The sequence below is a fragment of the Symphalangus syndactylus genome, chromosome 9, assembly GCF_028878055.3.
Source record: "Symphalangus syndactylus isolate Jambi chromosome 9, NHGRI_mSymSyn1-v2.1_pri, whole genome shotgun sequence".
Lineage (NCBI taxonomy): Eukaryota > Metazoa > Chordata > Mammalia > Primates > Hylobatidae > Symphalangus > Symphalangus syndactylus.
Genome location: NC_072431.2, coordinates 74673381 through 74694237, shown reverse-complemented (window position 1 = coordinate 74694237; position 20857 = coordinate 74673381). Strand labels below are relative to the sequence as shown.

The window sequence follows — 20857 nt, the reverse complement described above, 5'->3', positions numbered from 1 at the left end:
CCAGGCTGGAGTGCAGTGGCACGATCTCGGCTTACTGCAACCTCTGCCTCCCGGGTTCAAGTGGTTCTCCTGCCTCAGCCTCCCGAGTAGCTGGGACTACAGGCACCCGCCACCACGCCTGGCTAATTTTTGTCTTTTTAGTAGAGACAGGGTTTCACCATATTAGTCGGGCTGGTCTTGGAATTCCTGACCTTGTGATCTGTCTGCCTCAGCCTCCCAAAGTGCTGGGATTACAGGCATGAGCTCCTGTACTCAGCCAGCTAAGCCTTTTCTATGAGTGATTTTAAAGACTGGGTGCTCATACCTATAATGCAACAGTTTCTGTTTCATGAAGCAGTTTCACAAGCAACTGACACTTGGGAAATAATATTCGTGGAGGAATCCTGAGAGTTTTAAGATTTTTCTTCAGTGATGTAGTATTGCTAACACCTAATTTGATAGCAATTTTTAAAAAGTGACAGCATTTATCAACTCCTTCCAAAGCATTCGACTAGTTTTCATAGAAACGACTCTTGTTGCACTCATACTCATCAGTTTATATAATACCAAATCAGATTATAGAATCATAACAGACTTAGGCCAGGCGTGGTGGCTCACGCCTGTAATCCCAGCACTTTGGGAGGCCGAGGTGGGTGGATCATGAGGACAGGAGATCAAGACCATCCTGGCTAACTCAGTGAAAGCTCATCTCTACTAAAAATACAAAAAATTAGCCGGGTGTGGTGGCAGGCACCTGTAGTCTCAGCTACTCGGGAGGCTGAGGCAGGAGAATCACTTGAACCCAGGAGGCACAGGTTGTGGTGAACTGAGATCGCACCACTGCACTCCAGCCTGGCAACAGAGCGAGACTTCGTCTCAAAAAAAAAGAATAAATAAATAAATAAAATAAAAAGGAATCATAACAGACTTAAACAGGTTTTGGAAGAGATACAATAGATGCTTGAGAAATATTAATTTGTGATAGATGTTACCCTCAGGCATACTTATTAATCCCATTAGCTCTAAGCAGTCCTAGGGGCCTGGGCATCAGTCACTGTGTTTACAGAGAGAATGCAAGCATTGTTTAAATTTTAGTGAGCTATTTAAGCATGATTAAAAGACAGTCCATTGTTTTCTTTTGTTTTCTTCACAACGTCCAGCACAGGCATGAATCCATGAAATTACATCTGGTGAAAATGCTGGAAGGAGGGAAGAGCTAGAAAGAGCTACATAGGTGAATGGAAAACATGCTGTGGAGAGTATATCATCTGTCACATGAATCTCCTGGGCTCTGGATTTTTGGGACTCAGCACTTCTGAGAAGTGAAAAAGTAAAAGTGCCCACATTCTGAGAACTGTAATGGTATTTTAGAGGAGAAGAAAACTGAACTTACCTGAGATCTCACCATCTGTGAGCCATCATTCATTTCTTTCTCCTCCATGTTCCCCTCCTGAGAAAAAGCAGCATTCTGAGAAGGCATAACTAGGAAAAAGAGAAGCTTCTTGTTAATATATGACACGAAGGCTAAATTTAAATCCTGGAGATTCTGCTTTGTGTAGGTATAGCAGACAGTACTGAGAAGCCCTCTAAGACATAAGCCTAAAGGCTGTGACATCTCTACTCCTCTATGACATTGGGGAATTCAATGCAGAACTGTCTCTCTTCTGGGGTGCAACTCTCCTTGTTGTGGCATAGGGGAGCTCATGGGCTTTCAGCTCTGGCTAAATACTGCTGGCAATTTAAAAAGAAGCCAGTGTTCAGCCCCTACACTCATAGATTTGGATTTAATTGATCTGGGGTGAGTCTGAGCAACAGCATTTTAAATTGTAAAGTCTCCAAGTGACTCTAAGTGTAGATGAGAACTACTGGGATGAGGCGATGGAGAGGACATGGATGAGGGCCCATTCTTACTCTTTATCCCCACAAGGAATGAATTCACCCCAAAGTGAACACTCCAGAGATCTGCCTCTCCTCTCCCCTAAGGTAATCCTTCCATATACAAAGGAGACATCACTATTCTCATTTTTCCGAGTGTTTACCTTCCTTTTTGAGTCTCTGGATTCAGTCTTCCACTGGGATTACACCTCTCTGCAATTCTTATGTTGTAATGTCACCAAAGCTCTGCTATCTTCTACATGAAAGTCAGGAGATGCACCAGGACCAGCAGCTTCAGGAGCTGGGGCTGCTCTTGAAAGCTGATTTCCAGTACCTTATGGGGAACAGCCACTCCCAGGTACTAAAGGTACCCCATCTCTGATGAGAGCCTCAGGAGCCAATGGATAGCCACAAGAATGATTTCTGCTTCCAGGGGTGGCTACTCTCACAATCTTGCTTTGTTTATGCCAAGTTGAGATGTAGGGGCTCTTGAAGGTTGTTATTACCTTTTTTTTTCCTCCCTGAAAGCATCACTTCTTCATGTACAGACTTCACTATGGTATTCAAATCTGCATCCTGGCAGGGATCTTGTAAGATAGAATTTTAGGTTGAAGACCTGTAATGAGATGCACCAGGGTCAGCAGAAGAAATCCAGCAGTCTCGGCCACCTAGGGGCTTACAGAGTCTGTAAAGAGACATACAAACTATTCTTCACACAGAGAGAGCACAGTAAGGTGTGGCATTCTTTAATCAAAAAGCACTTTTAGAATTTCTCAGATTCACACATTACAAAAGGCAGAGATATGTACATGTGTCAATGACAACAAATTCAGCCTCAGTCCTTTCCTAACCTTTTCCAGAACAGAGAACAGATGCTCTCTGCCTCGAGAAACAGTAACTGTTTTCTTTAGAAAGATAGAAAAACACGTGCTTCAACAACAGAGTAAGACTGTATTATTATTTGCTAATAAGCATGAAGGAATACATTTTTTTCTGTTCACAAAGGTTGACCTGAGAAATCTATTTTAAAATGTGAGTGAGTGATGGAAATAAAGAAAGAAGCCATTCTGAGGAGCAATTTTTTAAAAGAGAAAACGGCAGTTCCAGTGAAATGGTCCTGTGAGATGAGGCAGCCATTCACGACCCAAGCATGCCAGGAATCTAACATTTCAAAACCCCTTCATTAAGAGGCAGACCTTTCAGGAGTGATTTAAAAGCACTTTAAGAAATAGGTTCTTCATTCCCCAAGCATAAGCTTGGAAGAAGCCCCACAGTCAGGAGAAGCGATGGGTTTTTCTCCAAGATGGGCGACTAGAGATGGCAGAGCCAGTTGTCTGCAGAAAGAACCAAAGTTACAGGTGAGTATGACCGTGGATGGAGGGGAAGGCTGAGGGAAGAGTGCTGGAACCTGTCAGAGAACCCACAGGCAGAAGCTGGGGCACAGGGGAGCCAGGCGCGGTGGCTCATGCCTATAATCCCAGCACTTTGGGAGGCCGAGGCAGGCAGATCACGTGAGGACAGGAGTTTGAGACCAGCTAGGGCAACATGATGAGTCCCTGTCTCTACAAAAAATACAGAAATTAGCTGGGTGTGGTGGCTTGCATCTGTAGTCCCAGCTACTTGGGTGGCTGAGGTGGGAGGATCGCTTGAGCCTGGGAGACAGAGGTTGCAGTGAGCCAAGATCATGCCACTGCACTGAAGCCTGGGTGACAGAGTAAGACCCTGTCTTAAAAAACAAAAACAAAACCAAAAAACCCTCAACAAACCAGGCATCAAAGGAATATACCTCAAAATAATAAAAGCCATGTATGACAAACCCACAGCCAACATCATACTGAATGGGGAAAAGCTGAAAGCATTCCCCTAAGAACTAGAACAAGACAAGGATGCACACTCTCACCACTCCTATTCAACATAGTACCAGAAGTCCTGGCCACAGCAATCAGGCAAGAGAAAGAAATAAAGGACATTCACACTGGAAAAGAGTAAGTCAAGTGATCTCTGTTTGCTGATGACATGATCTTATACCTAGAAAACCCTAAAGACTTGATAAATGACTTCAGTAAAAGTTTCAAGATACAAATCAGTGTACAGTGGCTCGTGCCTATAATCCCAGCATTTTGGGAGGCTGAGGTGGGAGGATAGCTTGCGCTTAGGAGTTCAAGACCAGCTTGAGCAACATGATGACACCCTGTCTCTGTTTAAAAAAATACATACATACATATATTCGAAAAATAAGAAAAAAATTAATGTAAAAAAATCAGTAATATTTCAATATACTTATAACATTCAAGCTGAGAACCAAACCAAGAAGGCAATCCCATTTACAATAGCCACACAAAATTACCTAGGAATACATTTAACCAAAGATGTGAAAGATCTCTATAAGGAGAATTACAAAACACTGATGAAAGAAATGGTAGATGACACAAACAAATGAAAAAACATCCTATGCTCAAGGATTTGAAGAATCAATACCATTAAAATGGCTGTACTGTTGAAAGCAATCTACAGATTCAACACAATTCCTATCAAATTACCAATGTCATTTTCCACAGAATTAGAAACAACAATCCTAAAACTCACAGGGAACCAAAAAAGAGGCTGAATAATCAAAGCAATTCTAAGCAAAAAGAACAAAGTTGGAGACATCACATTATGTGACTTCAAATTATACTAAAAGGCTACAGTAAACAAAGTAGCATGGTACTGGTACAAAAATAGACACACAGATCAATGGAACAGAATAGCTAATCCATAAGTAAAGCCACTTACCTACAATCAACTGGTCTTTGACAAAGTTAACAAAAATATACATGGGGAAAGGACATCCTATTCAATAAATGGTGCAGGAAAACTCGGATAGCCACATGTAGAAGAATGATACCAGACCCCTATCTTTTTTTTTTTTTTTTTTTTTTTGACAGAATCTCGCTCTGTTGACCAGGCTGGAGTGCAGTGGCATGATCTCGGCTCACTGCAACCTCCAACTCCCTGGTTCAAGCGATTTCTCCTGCCTCAGCCTCCCGAGTAGCTGGGATTACAGGCACATGCCACCACGCCCAGCTAATTTTTCGTATTTTTTAGTAGAGACAGGGTTTCACCATGTTGGCCAGGATGGTCTCCATCTCCTGACCTCGTGATCTACCTACCTCAGCCTCCCAAAGTGCTGGGATTACAGGCATGAGCCACCACACCCGGCCAGGACCCCTATCTTTTACCATCTACAAAAATTAACTCAAGATGTATTACATTAAGACCTAAGCATAAGACCTGAAACTGTAAGAAACCTGGAAGAAAACCTAGGAAAAACTCTTCTAGACATTGGCCCAGGCAAAGAATTTATGACTAAGACCTCAAAAGCAAATGCAACAAAAGCAAAGATAAAGAACTGGGACTTAAATTAAGAAGCTTCTGCACTGCAAAAGAAATTTTCAACACAGTAAACAGACAACAGGAGAAAATATTTGTAAACCATGCATCTGACAAAGGACTAATATCTAGAATCTACAAGGAACTCAACAAGCAAAAAAAAACCCCATCAAAAAGTGGGACATACAAGCAGCCAACAAACATATGAAACAATGCTTAACATCACTCATCAACAGCAAAATGCAAATTCAAACCACAAGGAAATACCATCTCACACCAGTCAGAGTGGCTATGATTAAAAAGTCAAAAAACAACAGATGTTGGCCGGGTGCGGTGGCTCACGCTTGTAATCCTAGAACTTTGGGAGGCCAAGGCAGGTGGATCATGAGGTCAGGAGTTCAAGACCAGCCTGACCAACATGGTGAAACCCCATCTCTACTAAAAATACAAAAATTAGCTGGGCATGGCGGCGTGTGCCTGTATTCCCAGCTATTCAGGAGGCTGAGGCAGGAGAATCGCTTGAACCTGGGAGACAGAGGTTGCAGTGAGCCGAGATTGCACCACTGCACTCCAGCCTGGGCGACATAGCAAGAATCCATCTCAAAAAAAAAAAAAAAAACACAACGGATGTTGGTGAGGATGGAGAGAAGCAGAACATGTATAGACTGCTGGTGGGAATGTTAATTAGTATTAGTACAACCTCAATGAGAAACAGCATAGAGATTTCTCAAAGAACTAAAAATAGAATTACCATTCGACCCAGCAATCCCACTACTGGGTACCTATCCAAGATAAATAAATTATTATTTATTTATTTATTTATTTTTTTGAGACAGAGTCTCACTCTATCGCCCAGGCTGGAGTGCAATGGCGCAATCTCGGCTCACTGCAAGCTCCGCCTCCCGGGTTCATGCCATTCTCCCGCCTCAGCCTCTCCGAGTAGCTGGGACTACAGGCGCCTGCCACCACGCCTGGCTAATTTTTTGTATTTTTAGTAGAGACGGGGTTTCACTGTGGTCTCGATCTCCTGACCTCGTGATCCGCCCGCCTCGGCCTCCCAAAGTGCTGGGATTACAAGCGTGAGCCACCGTGCCCGGCCAATAAATTATTATATAAAAAAAGACACCTGCACTTGTATGTTTATCACAGCACCATTCACAACAGCAAAGTCATGGAATCAACCTCAGTGTCCATCAGTGGATGATTTGATAAAGAAAATGTAATATATACACAACATGGAATACTAGGCAGCCATAAAAAAGAATGAAATCATGCCTTTTGCAGCAACATGGATGGAGCAGGAGGCCGTTATCCTAAGTGAAATAACTCAGAAACAGAAAATCAAAGACTGCACATTCTCACTTGTAAGTGGGAGCTAAACAATGGGTACACGTGGACATACAGAGGGGAATAACAGACACTAGAGACTCCAAAAGGAGGGAGGGTGGGTCAGGGGTTAGGGTTGAAAGATTACCTACTAGGTGTAATGTTCACTATTGGAGTGATGCATACATCAGAAACCCAGACCTCATCGCTACGCAACATGTCTGTGTAACAAACCTGCATGTGGAATACCATGCAGCCACAAAAAAGAATGAAATCATGTCTTCTGCAGAAGCATGAATGAACTGACTTCAGGATGAAGCCCTTTAATGAATACAGGACAAAGAAAGTATCTGCAGTTTCCAGGGCCTAATATTTAAATACATGAAAGGCAGGCACAGCTGGAAGGCAGTGCACCTAGATATTTAAAAATCAAAAATCTCACTTCTATATTTAATCCCCAGTCCCCCAAAAGAAGGAAACACCACAATACCAGGCTATGCAATGCGTCCACAGTGCTCCTTGCTACTAAAGCTTTCAAAAAGGCCAATGAAGTTTTACATTTTTCTCAGCAAAAATGCCAACATAGGAAGCAAACAGGGAAGGAACACATTTAAAAAGGGACTTCAGCTGGCTAAAAAAATTCCCAGAAACAGGATCTAAAAGAGAAAAAAGTGGAGAGGACTTCCTTGCTCCAGAAAACGTTATAACCTAAATACAGGCTTTTAATTAAGCTGATTTCTGACCACAGAGCTCTAACATAAAAAGTCTTTCCAAATCTCTTATTGGATTTCAGCCGGGACAAGCCTAGAGTAGGTCTCCTCTTCAGGTTGTCTGGTTCTAAAACCAGCTTTCCCCCCCCAATTGTGCATGCAAATGAATTACTTTACATTTCAAAGGATCTCATTTTGGCTACTGCTGCTTACGACTACCCTTGTTAAGTGGGCCCACTTTCCTAGATACTTACAAGAGGATGCCCGTAAGTGTTATACACAAACCCAGCTGGTGATGGTCACAAATGAAAAACCAAGCCCCAGTCCCCAAAAATAAAACACAGCTGCAATCTTAAAAGCACGCTCTATAAAATGAGACCATAGGTACCACACTGCCAATCCCTTACCCTAACCTCCCGTCCCGAGGCAGAGGCAGAAAAACCTTGACCCAAACTTTCCGCTGTGACAGAGGCAGAAAAAAAAGGCAGTTCTCTGCAGATATCTTGACCTTAATCTCCTGTCCAAAGACAGAGACTAAAGCCCTCACTCTTAAGGAAAAGGGAAGATTTGAAAAACAGCCCAAATAATGTCTACACCTTCACCCAAAGAGTGGGAGGTCTGAATTCAGGAGAACTTACCCAAAACACCTGGTGGGATTGCTGAGGACGGGGAGTTCATGCTGGTGCCAAGCGCCACTTTCAAAGAGAAACACCAGTGGTGAGTGAGAGTCACTCTTAATCTTGCCTCCTTACACCAGGTATGTTCACCTAAAAGGAAGAAGTTGAGGCAAAGTTAATCTAAGTGGAGAGCTTACTCGGGCCAAGCTTGAGGATTGCAACTTGGGAGCATAGATTCAAGTTGCCATGAAAATACACTGATTAACAGCAGTTATAAGTGGATTTTTTTTTTTTTTTTTTTTTTTTTGAGACGGAGTCTCACACTGTCACCCGGGCTGGAATGCAGTGGTGTGATCTCAGTTCATTGCAACCTCTGCCTCCCAGGTTCAAGTGATTTTTCTGCCTCAGCCTCCCGAATAGCAGGGACTACAGGTGTGCACCACCACGCTTGGCTAATTTTTGTATTTTTAGTAGAGATGGGGTTTCATCATGTTGGCCAGGATGGTCTCGAACTCCTGACGTGGTGATCCGCCCGTCTTGGCCTCCCAAAGTGCTGGGATTACATGCATGAGCCACCGTGCCCAGCCATCAGTGGATTTTTAAAGGAAAATAAGGAGCAGTTCCTGAGTTGTTTACCAAAAATCTACATCAAAATCACATAAGGTATTGATTGGCTATACATTGTTCTTTGTATCACAAATTCCAGGAATGTGAAGATAATGGGTGAGTCTGGAACAAAATGACTCTAAACAAGTATGCCCTGCATGGGTGCAGTGGGGCGACGTTCTGCACCCAGGGCGCAGAACAGCTCAGACTGATCCATTTTTCTTTTCAGTACAAACTGAAGACGGCTCCAGAGATTACCTAATTACAGTTTTCCCAAAGCGTGCTAAATTAGTATTTTATGTCTGTTACATTGGTTCCAGAACCCCCATGGATACCAAAATCCATGCCTAAGGAATACCTGTGAAGCTCACTGCCTGTGTAGTGGTTCTGTCTGAGCTGTGCATTAGACACACTAATGTAGTAGTGTGTCTAATGTAGTGATTTTAAAATACACAGACTTAAATACATAGACGTCCAGGTTCCACCCGAGAGCTCCTAAGTCAGAATCTGCAGAGGTGAAATCTGCTATCTACATATTTTTAAAATGCCCCACAAGTGATTTTGATCCAAGCCAGAGTTCAGAACAACTATTGGAGCCTTTCATTTCCTTGACTTCCTCAATCTCAATGTTTTTCACCATCTTTCTACTTCAGTCACCCACTTCAGAGGCCACGCCCCTTCTGAAATTTTTCTTACCTTAGAAAACACTAGACAGTGAGATCTAGACTGGATAGGGAAGAAAGTGAAGACACGAGTGGTTTAAAAGGAAAGAAATTAGGCTGGGCGTGGTGGCTTACACCTATAATCCAGCACTTCGGGAGGATGAGGTGGGTGGATCATTGAGGTCAGGAGTTTGAGACCAGCCTGATCAACATGGTGAAACCCCGTCACTACTAAAAGTACAAAAATTAGCCAGCTGTGGTGGTGCATGCCTGTAATCCCAGCTACTCAGGAGGCTGAGGCACAAGAAATGCTTGAGCCAAGGGGGTGGAGATTGCAGTGGGCAGACAGATCAAGCACTGCACTCCAACCTGGGTGACAGAGACCCTGTCTCAAAATAATAATAATTTAATGTCTCTCCAACATTAAAAACTCTCACTGGCCACACACCCCTTTTGCAACTACCATTCTCTCTTTTTTTCAAGGCCACAACTCTTCAAAAAATTGTCAATACTTTCTCTACTTCCTCACCACCCATTTCTCAGTTCTCTATAGTCTGGCTTTTGTTCTGCCCTCAGTACTCTGCTGAAACTGCTCTGATTATGACCACCAAAAAACCTTTATGTTGTTCATACAATGGACCTCATTACTTCTTTCTTTTTTTTTTTTTTTTTTTTTAAGATAGAGTCTGGCTCTGTCGTCCTGGCTAGGGTGCAGTGGTGTGATCTTAGCTCACTGCAACCTCTGCCTCCTGGACCCAAGCCATCCTCCCACTTCAGCCTCCAAAGTAGCTGGGACTACAGGTGTACGCTACCACGCCTGGCTAATTTTTGTATTTTTAGTAGAGGTGAGGTTTCATCATGTTGCCGAGGCTGGTCTCAAACTCCTTAGCTCAAGTGATCCACCCGCCTTGGCCTGGTGCCGGGATTACAGGTGTGAGCCATCAGGCCTGGCCTGACCTCATTACTTTTTCCAAGACAGTATCTGATACTGGTGACTGGTGACTCTTGCTTTACTTCCACCGTCTCTCTCAGGGAGCTGTGATCTAGTCTCTTTTCCTTTGCCTGCCTTTTACGTGTTGCTGCTTCTTAGGTTTTCCCAAGATCTACTCTTGTTCCTCTGTAGTTGACTTACAGGGATCTTAAAAAGACAAAAACCTGATCGTATCAGTCCCACACTTAAATTATTCAGGGCATCCCGCCACTCTTAGGTTGGAGTAGAAGGCCGTAAAGAATCCTATGACTGACTGCTTCCTGCTCTCTGCAGTCACTCTCCTGTTTGCTCCAGAGGCTTCATTCACATGGACCCGCTGTTAGGTGCTGAAACGTGTCATGTACCCTCCACTCTCATGACAACATCTACTCCTTTTTCAGGTCTCAGGGAAGATTTTGACATCACAGACCAGGTGAGGTTGCTCATTTACATCTTCCTTTTCCAGGTAGCATTTTTTTTTTTTTTTCAGACAGTCTGGCTCTGTTGCCCAGGCTGGAGTGCAGGGGCACGATCTCGGCTCACTGCAATCTCTGCCTCCTAGGTTCAAGCGATTCTCCTGCCTTGGCCTCCTGAGTGGCTGGGATTATAAGCATGTGCCACACCTGGCTAATTTTTGTATTTTTAGCAGAGATGGGTTTCACCACATTGGTCAGTCTGGTCTTGAACTCTTGACCTCAAGTGATCCTCCTGCCTTGGCCTCCCAAAGTGCTAGGATTACAGGTGTGAGCCACCACACCTGGCCATGCGTAGCATTTTTTTTTTAATCACTGTAATTATTTGTCTAGTAACCCATCTTTATACCTCACCATTGTGTTATGTTAATCTCCATGACAGTAGGAACCTGGTCTATCTGGTTAACTATTCTATTAATATTTTCTATGTCCAGTGCCTGGCACATAGAAGGCACTTAATAAATATTTGCTAAATTTGTAAATGAAAGGATTCTGGTGTTTGCTTTTCTTTTTTAATTTTTTAAAAACTTTTAATTTTAAACCCATTTTAGACTTACAGGAAAGTTGCAAAATAGTGGAGTTCCTGTATACCACTCACTCTGCTTATCCTAATGTTAACAGTTTACAAAACCACAGTACAATGCTCAAAACCAAGAAATTAACACTGGTACTTTTTTTTTTTTTTTTTGAGACAGAGTTTTGCTCTTGTTGTCCAGGCTGGAGTGCAATGGCATGGTCTTGGCTCACTGTAACCTCCGTCTCCCTGGTTCAAGAGATTCTTCTGCCTCAGCCTTCCAAGTAGCTGGGATTACAGGCACCCACCACCACACCCGGCTACTGGTACAATATTATTAGCTCAAATTATTCACATTTCATTAATGTTCTTTCTCCACTAATGTTCTTTCTCTGATCTAGGATACACACTGCATTCAGTTTTATTTTTCCTTAGTTTCCTCCAATCTGTAATAGTTTCTTAGGCTGTCTTTCATGAGCTTGACACTTTTTAAAAAGATTCAAAAGCATTTTATGACATTACATGTATTTAAGAGATAGGGCAAAAATGGAGAGATATAGGTTATATGCCTGAGCATCAAGCCTGAGAGACCACCTCCCTGTTCAGGCCCAGGCTCTGGAGTTCATTCCCATCAATGCCATTTTGATTCTGTAGTAAGATGAAAATTCGTCTTTACAATAGTTACGATGACAAGAGAAATTCACACTATGAATCAAATAGCAAAGTGATGAAGTAAATTATAACAGCACGACAATGCAGGAGCAAGTAACCAATAGATTAACATCACTTTGTCTATTAAATGCTTCAGTGCTCTTGTATACTTACCAATGATTTAAATGGTTTAATAAACATCTAGTTTTATTACACTTTGTACTAGAATAATCTCAAAGGTAGAGTATAATGTATTTTAGCAAAAGAGTAAAATCCTATCAGTTTTCTATTCCTTCTTATATATTGACATTCTTATTTTATTTTTATTTTTTGGAGATGGAGTCTCACTCTGTCACCCAGGCTGGAGTGCAGTGGCGCAACCTCAGCTCACTGCAACCTCTGCCTCCCAGGTTTGAGTGATTTTCCTGCCTCAGCCTTCTGTGCAGCTGGGATTACAGGTACGTGTCACCAAGCCTGGCTAATTTTTGTATTTTTACTAGAGACGAGGTTTTGCCATGTTGACTGGCTGGTCTCGAACTCCTTACCTCAGGTGATTTGCCTTCCTTGGCCTCCCCAAGTGTTGGGATTACAGGCATGAGCCACTGTGCTCAGTCATATTGACATTCATTAACTGTCACATTAGTTGATGCAGCAAACTACATGTCATGTGTTAGTAAGTGATACGAAGGTTTGCTCTGTAGAGTTAATAAGCTGCACTATGGCTGCAGTGAAAGCATAATATGTGATCTGTTTAATGAAGGTTAAATCCTTTGTGTTCACTTAACTCAGGAACAGCCAAATGTAAGAGGTAAATTGGGCAAGGGGTGGAGGGTTGGTGGGTGCAGAGCTTCCATGCCCTCTCTAGGCACAGCAACCTCCAGCATCTGTATGTGTTCACCAATCTGGAAGCTCTCCAGACTCCTTTTTTTAAGTGTTTCTATGGAGGTTGCATTATATAGTCAAGATTGATTAAACTACTACACATTGGTGACTTTAAAAATTTTTTAAATTTCTAATTGACAAATAATTGTATATATTTATAGAGTACAATGTGATGCATTAATATATATTTACATTGTTGATGTGGTTTGGCTATGTCCCCACCCCAAATCTCATCTTGAATTCCCACATGTTGTGGGAGGGACCCAGTGGGAGGTAACTGAATCAGGGGGCAGGTCTTTTCCATGCTGTTCTCATGATAGTGAATAAGTCTCATGAGATCTGATGGCTTTATAAGCTAGAGTTTCTCTGCATAAGCTCTCTCTCTTTCTCACTGCCTGCTGCCATCCATGTAAGATGTGACTTGCTCCTGCTTGCCTTCCACCATGATCGTGAGTCCTCCCCAGCCACTTGGAACTGTAAATCCATTAAACCTCTTTCTCTTGTAAATTGCCCAGTCTTGGGTATGTCTTTACCAGCATCATGAAAACAGACTAATACACATTGTGGAACAGCCAATTATCGTTATCTGTCACCTCACATACTTTTCAATTATTTGTGGTGAAAACATTTAAAATCTACTCTTTTAGTAATTTTGAAATATACAATGCATTATCAGCAAGATGCAGTGGCTCACGCCTGTAATCCCAGCACTTTGGGAGGCCAAGGTGGGCGGATCACTTGAGGTCAGGAGTTCGAGACCAGCCTGGGCAACAAGTTGAAACCCCATCTCTAAAAGAAAAAAAGACAGAAAGAAAGAGAGAGAGAAAGAAAGAAAACAATGCATTGTTATTTTATTATTTTAGTCATCATTCTGTGTAATAGATACTAAAGCTTATCCCTCCTGTCTCACTAAAACTTTGTACACTTTGGTCAACATCTCTCTAGCCCCCTCTCACACAGCCCCAGATTCTAGTAACAACCATTCTACTCTCTACAAGTTCAACATTCTTAGAGTCCACGTTTTAAGTGAGATCATGCAGTTTCTGTTTTTCTGTGCTTGGCTTACTTCACTTAATACAATGTCCTCCAGGTTCATCTATGTTGTCACGAATAATGTAATTTCTCTGTTTTTGAAAGCTGTATAGTATTCCATTGTGTATATATACCACATTTTTTTTTTTTTTGAGACGGAGTCTTGCTCTGTTGCTCAGGTTGGAGTGCAGTGGTGCAATCTTGGCTCACTGCAACCTCCACCTCCTGGGTCCAAGCAATTCTCCCGCCTCAGCCTCCTGAGTAGCTGGGATTACAGACACGTGCCACCATGCCTGGCTAATTTTTGTATTTTTAGTAGAGACAGGGTTTCACCATGTTGGTCAGGCCGATCTCAAACTCCTGACCTCGTGATCCGCCTGCCTCAGCCTCCCAAAAAGTGCTGGGATTACGGGGGTGAGCCACCATGCCTGGCTACCACATTTTTTAAATCCATTCATCCAGTGGACATCTAGGTCGCTTCCATATTTTGACTACAGTGAATAATGTTGCAATAAACAGTACAGATATCTCTTTGGCATACCCATTTCAATTCCTTTGAATATATACTCAGGTCCTGGTGTGGTGGCTCACACCTGTAATCCCAGCACTTTGGGAGGCTGAGGTGGGTGGATCATCTGAGATCAGGAGTTCAAGACCAGCCTGGCCAACATGGTGAAGCCCTGTCTCTACTATAAATACAAAAATTGGCCGGGTGTGCTGTGGCGCATGTCTGCAATTCCAGCTGCTCGAGAGGCTGAGGCACAAGAATTACTTGAACCTGGGAGGCAGAGGTTGCAGTGAGCTGAGATCATGCCACTGCACTCCAGCCTGGCTGATGGAATGAGACTCTGCCTGAAAAAACAAACAAAAAGAATATATACTCAGAAGTGGGACTGCAGGATCATATGGTAGTTCGATTTTTTTATTTTTATTTTTTTTGAGATGGAGTCTCGCTCTGTCGCCCAAGCTGGAGTGCAGGGGCGCCATCTCGGCTCACTGCAACCTCTGCCTCCCAGGTTCAAGCATTTCTCCATCTCAGCCTCTGAGTAGCTGGGATTACAGTTGCCTGCCACCACACCCAGCAAATTTTTTTGGATTTTTAGTAGAGACGGGGTTTCACCATTTGGCCAGGCTGGTCTTGAACTCCTGACCTTGTGATCCACCCACCTCGGCCTCCCAAAGTGCTGGGATTACAGGCATCAGCCACCGCGCCCAGCTGATTTTTTGTTTTTTGAGGAACTCCTGTAGTTTACTGTGATGGCTGTATTAATTTACATTCCCACAAACAGTGCATAAGTGGTCCCTTTTCTCCACACTCTCACCAATACTTGTTATCTTTTGTCTTTTTGATAATAAGCCATTCTAAAACAGGAGTGAGTGTTCTCTTATTGTGGTTTTAATCTGCATTTCCATCATGATCAGTGATAAGCATTTTTTCATATCTCTGATGGCCATTTGTATGTTGTCTTTTTTTTAGAGGTAAATGGGAAATTTTGAATTTAATTTTCTGCGAATGAGAATGTCTATTCAGGACATTTGTCCATCTTAAAATTGCGTTACTTGTTTTCTCGCTACTGATTTCTTTATATATTTAGGATATTAGTCCGATATGGTTTGGATTTGTGTCCCCACCCAAATCTCATGTTGAATTGGAAGGTAATTGGATCACAGGGTGGATTTCCCTCTTGCTGTTCTCGTGATAATGAGTGAATTCTCATGAGATCTGATGGTTTAAAAGCATGTGGCACTTTGCACTCTCTCCTCCTGCCACATGAAGAAGGCCCTTGCTTCCCCTTGGCCTTCTGCCATGCTTGTAAGTTTCCTGAGGCCTCCCAGTCATGCTTCCTGTACAGCCTGTGGAATCGTGAGTCAATTAAACCTCTTTTCTTCATAAATTTCTCAGTCTCAGGTAGTTCTTTATTAGCAGTGTGAGAACAGACTAATACAGTCCCATATCAGATGTATCATTTGCAAACATTTTCTCCCAATCCTTGGTTTTTCTCTTCATTTATTGATTGTTTCCTTTGCTGTGTAAAAGCTTTTTAGGTTGACACAACCCTATTTGTTTACTTTTGCATTTGTGGTCATATCCAAGAAATCTTTGTCTAGACAAACGTCATGGAGCATTTTCCTTTCTGGTAGTTTTATAGCTTCAGGTCTTCTGTTTAAGTCCTTAATCCATCTTGAGTTGATTGTCCATTGGTGATTAACTCTATCTTCAACCCCTCTCTTCTCCTCAGAGGTGGGGTGGGGTTTAGGGTTGGGGCTTAAAGTTCAACCCTCTAATTACATGGTAGTTTCCTTTAGCCACTAGCCTCCATCCTGAAGCTATGTAGGAACTTGGAGTCACCAGTCATTTCATTGGTTATGAATAGCAAAAGATGCTTCTATCATCCCTATCACTCAGAATATGACGAGGGTTTTAGGAGCTCTGCAGCAGGAACTGGACATGAAGATCTACTCTATAGGATGTCAATATGTCTACGATGTTTACAACGCCAATATGTTCATGATGTCAATATGTCTCATTAATGGTAATATGTCTCATTAATGGCAATATGTTTCATTAACGGTAATATTTACCATTATCACTTGGTCAAGGTGGTGTCTACCAGGTTGCTCTATGGTAAAAGTTACTATCTTTCCTTTTGTTGCTAATAAATATCCTGGGGGAAGATACTTTAAGGCTACCTACAGGACAGACGGACAGACGCAGTGGCTCATGCTTGTAATCTTAACACTTTGGGAGTTGGAGGTGGGAGGATGGCTTCAGCCCAGGAGTTTGAGACCAACCTAGGCAACATAGTGAGACCTTTATGAAAAAAAAAATAGAAAAAATTAGCTGGGTGTGGTGGCGAGTGCCTGTAGTCCCAGCTATCTGGAAGGCTGAGGTGAGGGGGTTGCTTGAGCCTGGAAGGTCGAGGCTGCAGTGAGCTGTGATCATGCCACTGCACTCTAGCGAGCCATGATCACGCCACTGCACTCCACCCTAGGCGAAAGAGTGAGACCCTGTCTCAAAAAAAAAAAAAAAAAAGAAAGAAAAAGACTATGCACATATCTTGCTTCTCAAACCCATTAATTTTAGCATCATCAGTGTATCTCATCTCATCTGCAACAATTATTAACATGGTGTTTGCCTAATGGTGTTCTTCTATTTCCCTCTTACTAATTTAGTATTGGAATTTTTCCATAAGGAAAAGCTGCTTCTTATCCCCTATTCATTCGTTTATTAGATTATTTGTTTATATCTATAGAGACTCATGGATACTTACTTTATTCTATGAGTTAAAAGTCAAATACTTTTCTTATTTATTTTATTGCACAAATTGTTCCAGCTTTGGCCATTACGAGACTCCTGTGTTACTTCAATCAGGCTTTCTCCTTTCTTAAGCGCTTTCTCACTTCCTGGCAATATAAGATGTTTCAGGCTGTTGCATTTTTTCCTGCCCAGCCTTGGAATCAACTGTTTCTCCAAAGTGCCCTGGTTCCTTTTACTGGAGAACAAGATTTAAAGATTTGGGTGCTAGGTGTGCCTATTGCTACTGGGGTATCATTGCTTCTAGGCCCTCTTAGCAGACATAGCTAGGAAATATATACTATATATATACTATATACTATATATATATACACTACATACTATATATATACACACACACACACACTAACCATGTATATACACACATCGATTATGTGTGTGTTTATGTGTGTGTGTATATATATATATATACACACACATACATATATATTAAATATCATGAGTTCATACTGATATCTGATTCCAATCTAATACCATATGGTTCATTTTAGTCTTCCCTTTTCCCTTACTGGTAACTTCCTTCTTCAACAGTAAAAAATTGGTGGCTCTTATTATCTACTTATTTGTTCAATTGTGACATACATATAACATAGCTTTATAATAGAGTTGCTAACTCATACCCTTGTGAGAAACACAATTACTGACTTGATTACAGCATTTATGTGGAATTCTTTTCATCTTTAGCCTTACAGTACCCAGTTAAGATACTGTTTCCTAAAGTTATTTAAGGTTAGTTATTTTCTTCCTCACCTCTTTCAATGCGGTTACATGCTTCCTCTGTAATGTAGTTAGGCCCAATTTATTAGTGTCTATATTCACTCTCCTCTATTTTTTTTTGTATTTATTCTCAGGTGGCTTCTCTCATTGCCTTGGTTTCACTGCTCATCCTTTCTGAGCTACAGAAAAACATACAAATGTAACCACCCTCCTGGACACCCCCAGGTAGATGTCCCTCATATTTCTCAAGCCTAACATATCCAAAACTCATTCTCTCTCAAGTCTCTTGCCATTAATTTGCCATACAGTAAGGCAGGTCAGAATGGTGACTCCACAGCCAAACCAAACGGGTTTGATTCCCAGCTCCATGACTTCAGCTGTATGAGTCTGGTTGGGTAAATTACTCAACCTTTCCAGGCTTCCATTTCCTCATCTATAAAACTAGGAATAATAATAGTATCTACCTGTGGGTTTGTTGTGAGGATTAAGGAAAAGTGAAAATTTGTAGATATTTAGAATGTAACAGCACAGGCCAGGCGCAGTGGCTCATGCCTGTAATCCCAGCACTTTGGGAGGCCAAGGCGGGCGGATCGCCTGAGGTCAGGAGTTCCAGACCAGCCTGACCAACATGGAGAAATCCCTTCTCTACTAAAAATACAAAATTAGCCAGGCATGGTGGCGCATGCCTGTAATCCCAGCTACTCGGGAGGCTGAGGCAGGAGAATTGCTTGAACCCAGGAGGCGGAGGTTACAGTGAGCTGAGATCATGCCATTGCACTCCAGCCTGGGCAATAAGAGCGAAACTCTGTCTCACAAAAAAAAAAAAAGAAAGAAAGAATATAACAGCACATAATAAGCGATAGATAGATAGATAGATAGATCTTAATTCTAACTCTTCTATCATATTCCCCATCTCAATGAATAGCAACACCAAGCCTGAAATCCGAATGGCATCCTGAGCTCCCTCATTCTCCCTTGGGCTCTCTATCTAATCAATGTCACATTCTGGTGTACGTATTCCCTTCAGTATCTTGTGAATGTTTCTGGTCTTCATCTTCATGTCTAGTACATTGGTTCAGCCACCATCATCTCTTGCTTTGATTACTGCCATTCCCTTCTAACTTGTCTCCTTGACTTTAGTCTAAACTTTTCTTCATACTGCAGCCAGAGTGATCTTTCCTATACCCCTCTCTACCATGGAAATATCCTCATTTTACTTCTTGGCAAATATTAAAATACAAATTTTAGTAAATATAAAAAAAATGAAAATCACCTATAATATCACCTAGAGATAACCAGTTACCTTATTTTTGGGATTTATCCTTTCAGGCTTTTTCCATGTATACACACATGCATATATTATTATTATTTTTTTTTTTTTGAGACAGAGTCTTGCTCTGTCGCCCAGGCCAGAGTGCAGTGGCGCGATCTCGGCTCACTGCAAGCTCCGCCTCCCGGGTTCACGCCATTCTCCTGCCTCAGCCTCCCGAGTAGATGGGACTACAGGCGCCCGCCACTGCACCCGGCTAATTTTTTGTATTTTTAGTAGAGACGGGGTTTCACCATGTTAGCCAGGATGGTCTCGATCTCCTGACCTCGTGATCTGCCCGCCTCGGCCTCCCAAAGTGCTGGGATTACAGGCGTGAGCCACCGCGCCCGGCCCCACACATGCATATATTATTAAATGTATAATTTTCTTTTTAGAAATCTACCTTTTAATTGACAATATTGTGGATCTCACTTCATGACAGAAAACAAAAGTCAAAACATTCATTTTCTTAATAGATTAATAATATATTCCTTTGCATGCAATAACCAAAACTTATTTCATTATTAATAGACCTTTAGGTTATTTTCTTTCTTGCTTGCTTGCTTTTATAGACAACAGCAAACACTGTTAGACATACAGTTTTTGAATGATTTTGCCTGATTAGTTCCTTAGGAAAAGTGTAATTGCAGGGTCAAAGAAAAGGCAAAACACTGTCCAGGAAGGTTGTATCAATTTATATATTCATCACCAATATATGAGACCATTAACCAATGTCAGGCTTTGTTCTTTTGAAATACATGAACATATTTAATCACTGCTTTAACATGTACTTCTTAGAGATATGAGATAGAAGTTTTTATATTTTTAGCTTTATTTTTTAAATAAATTACCCTTTCGTGTCATCTGTCCATTTTTCCACTATTGTCTTTTTCTTGACAATAGTGATTTATTGATTTGCAAGAGGTCTTTAGACAGAAGGATAGTATAAAGTAAAGGGATTAACTCAGCAGAACTGGATGGTCCAAACCCTAAACATTTCAAGGAAAGGTATCCTGGCCTGTCTCCTTGGGAGACAAACTCTAAACCCCTGGAATATCCTACCAGTTAAGAGTGTTGGCCGGGTGCAGTGGCTTATGCTTGTAATCCCAGCACTTTGGGAGGCCGAGCTGGGTGGATCACGAGGTCAGATCGAGAGCATCCTGGCTAACATGGTGAAACTCTGTCTCTACTAAAAATAAAAAAAATTAGCCAGGCGTGGTGGCGGGTGCCTGTAGTCCCAGCTACTCAGGAGGCTGAGGCAGGAGAATGGCTTGAACCCGGGAGGCGGAGCTTGTAGTGAGCCGAGATCACGTCACTGCACTCCAGCCTGGGCGACAGAGCGAGACTCTGTCTCAAACAAACAAAAAAGAGTGTCTTTGTTTGCCTGAGGCCATGGGACATGTCCAGATGTTAATGCTAACAAAGGGACCCCGTTATGTTGAGAACCGCAGGCCATGTGGTAGCTCCTCCTCTGAAGGGGCTGGAGAGTGAAGGTCAGCCACAAGGGTGATCAGCCAAGCCTACATGACTGGTGTTGGGGCTCAGAAAATGATACTGCAAATTAAAGGCCTCAAAAGCACAAGTTTCTCTCTGGCCTTCTCCTGCCCTCCTTTCTCTCACCCCTCATTCTCCCCTGAGACTAGGCTTAGAAACTAGAATACCCCTTCCCCAAGGCAGGACATATAAACAACAACCCTTGGCCAGGCGTGGTGACTGACGACTATAATCCCAGCAATTTGGGAGGCCAAGGTGGGCGGATCATTTGAGGTCAGGAGATTGAGACCAGCCTGGCCAACATGGTGAAACCCTGTCTCTACTAAAAATATAAAAATTAGCCGGGTGTGGT

The 20857-nt window shown here is 42.2% G+C and overlaps 1 protein-coding gene across 6 annotated transcripts in view; it reads right to left on the bottom strand.

The window, feature by feature from the left end:
• ZNF713 (zinc finger protein 713) overlaps nt 1–20857 on the bottom strand; it is a 62051-nt gene that overhangs the window by 32534 nt on the left and 8660 nt on the right. For 4 of the 6 annotated variants that reach the window (XM_055293059.2, XM_055293063.2, XM_055293064.2 and 1 more), the window contains exons 2-4: nt 7901–8029; nt 2361–2470; nt 1373–1461 (exon numbers count right to left, since the gene is read on the bottom strand). In XM_055293059.2, coding sequence (XP_055149034.1) covers nt 1373–1461; nt 2361–2385 — 114 coding nt within the window. In that variant the 5' untranslated portion in view covers nt 2386–2470; nt 7901–8029. Of the gene's footprint in view, nt 1–1372; nt 1462–2360; nt 2540–7900; nt 8030–16252; nt 16276–20857 lie in introns of those variants that run through there. The other 2 variants (XM_063608908.1, XM_063608909.1) reach the window with 2 other exon arrangements.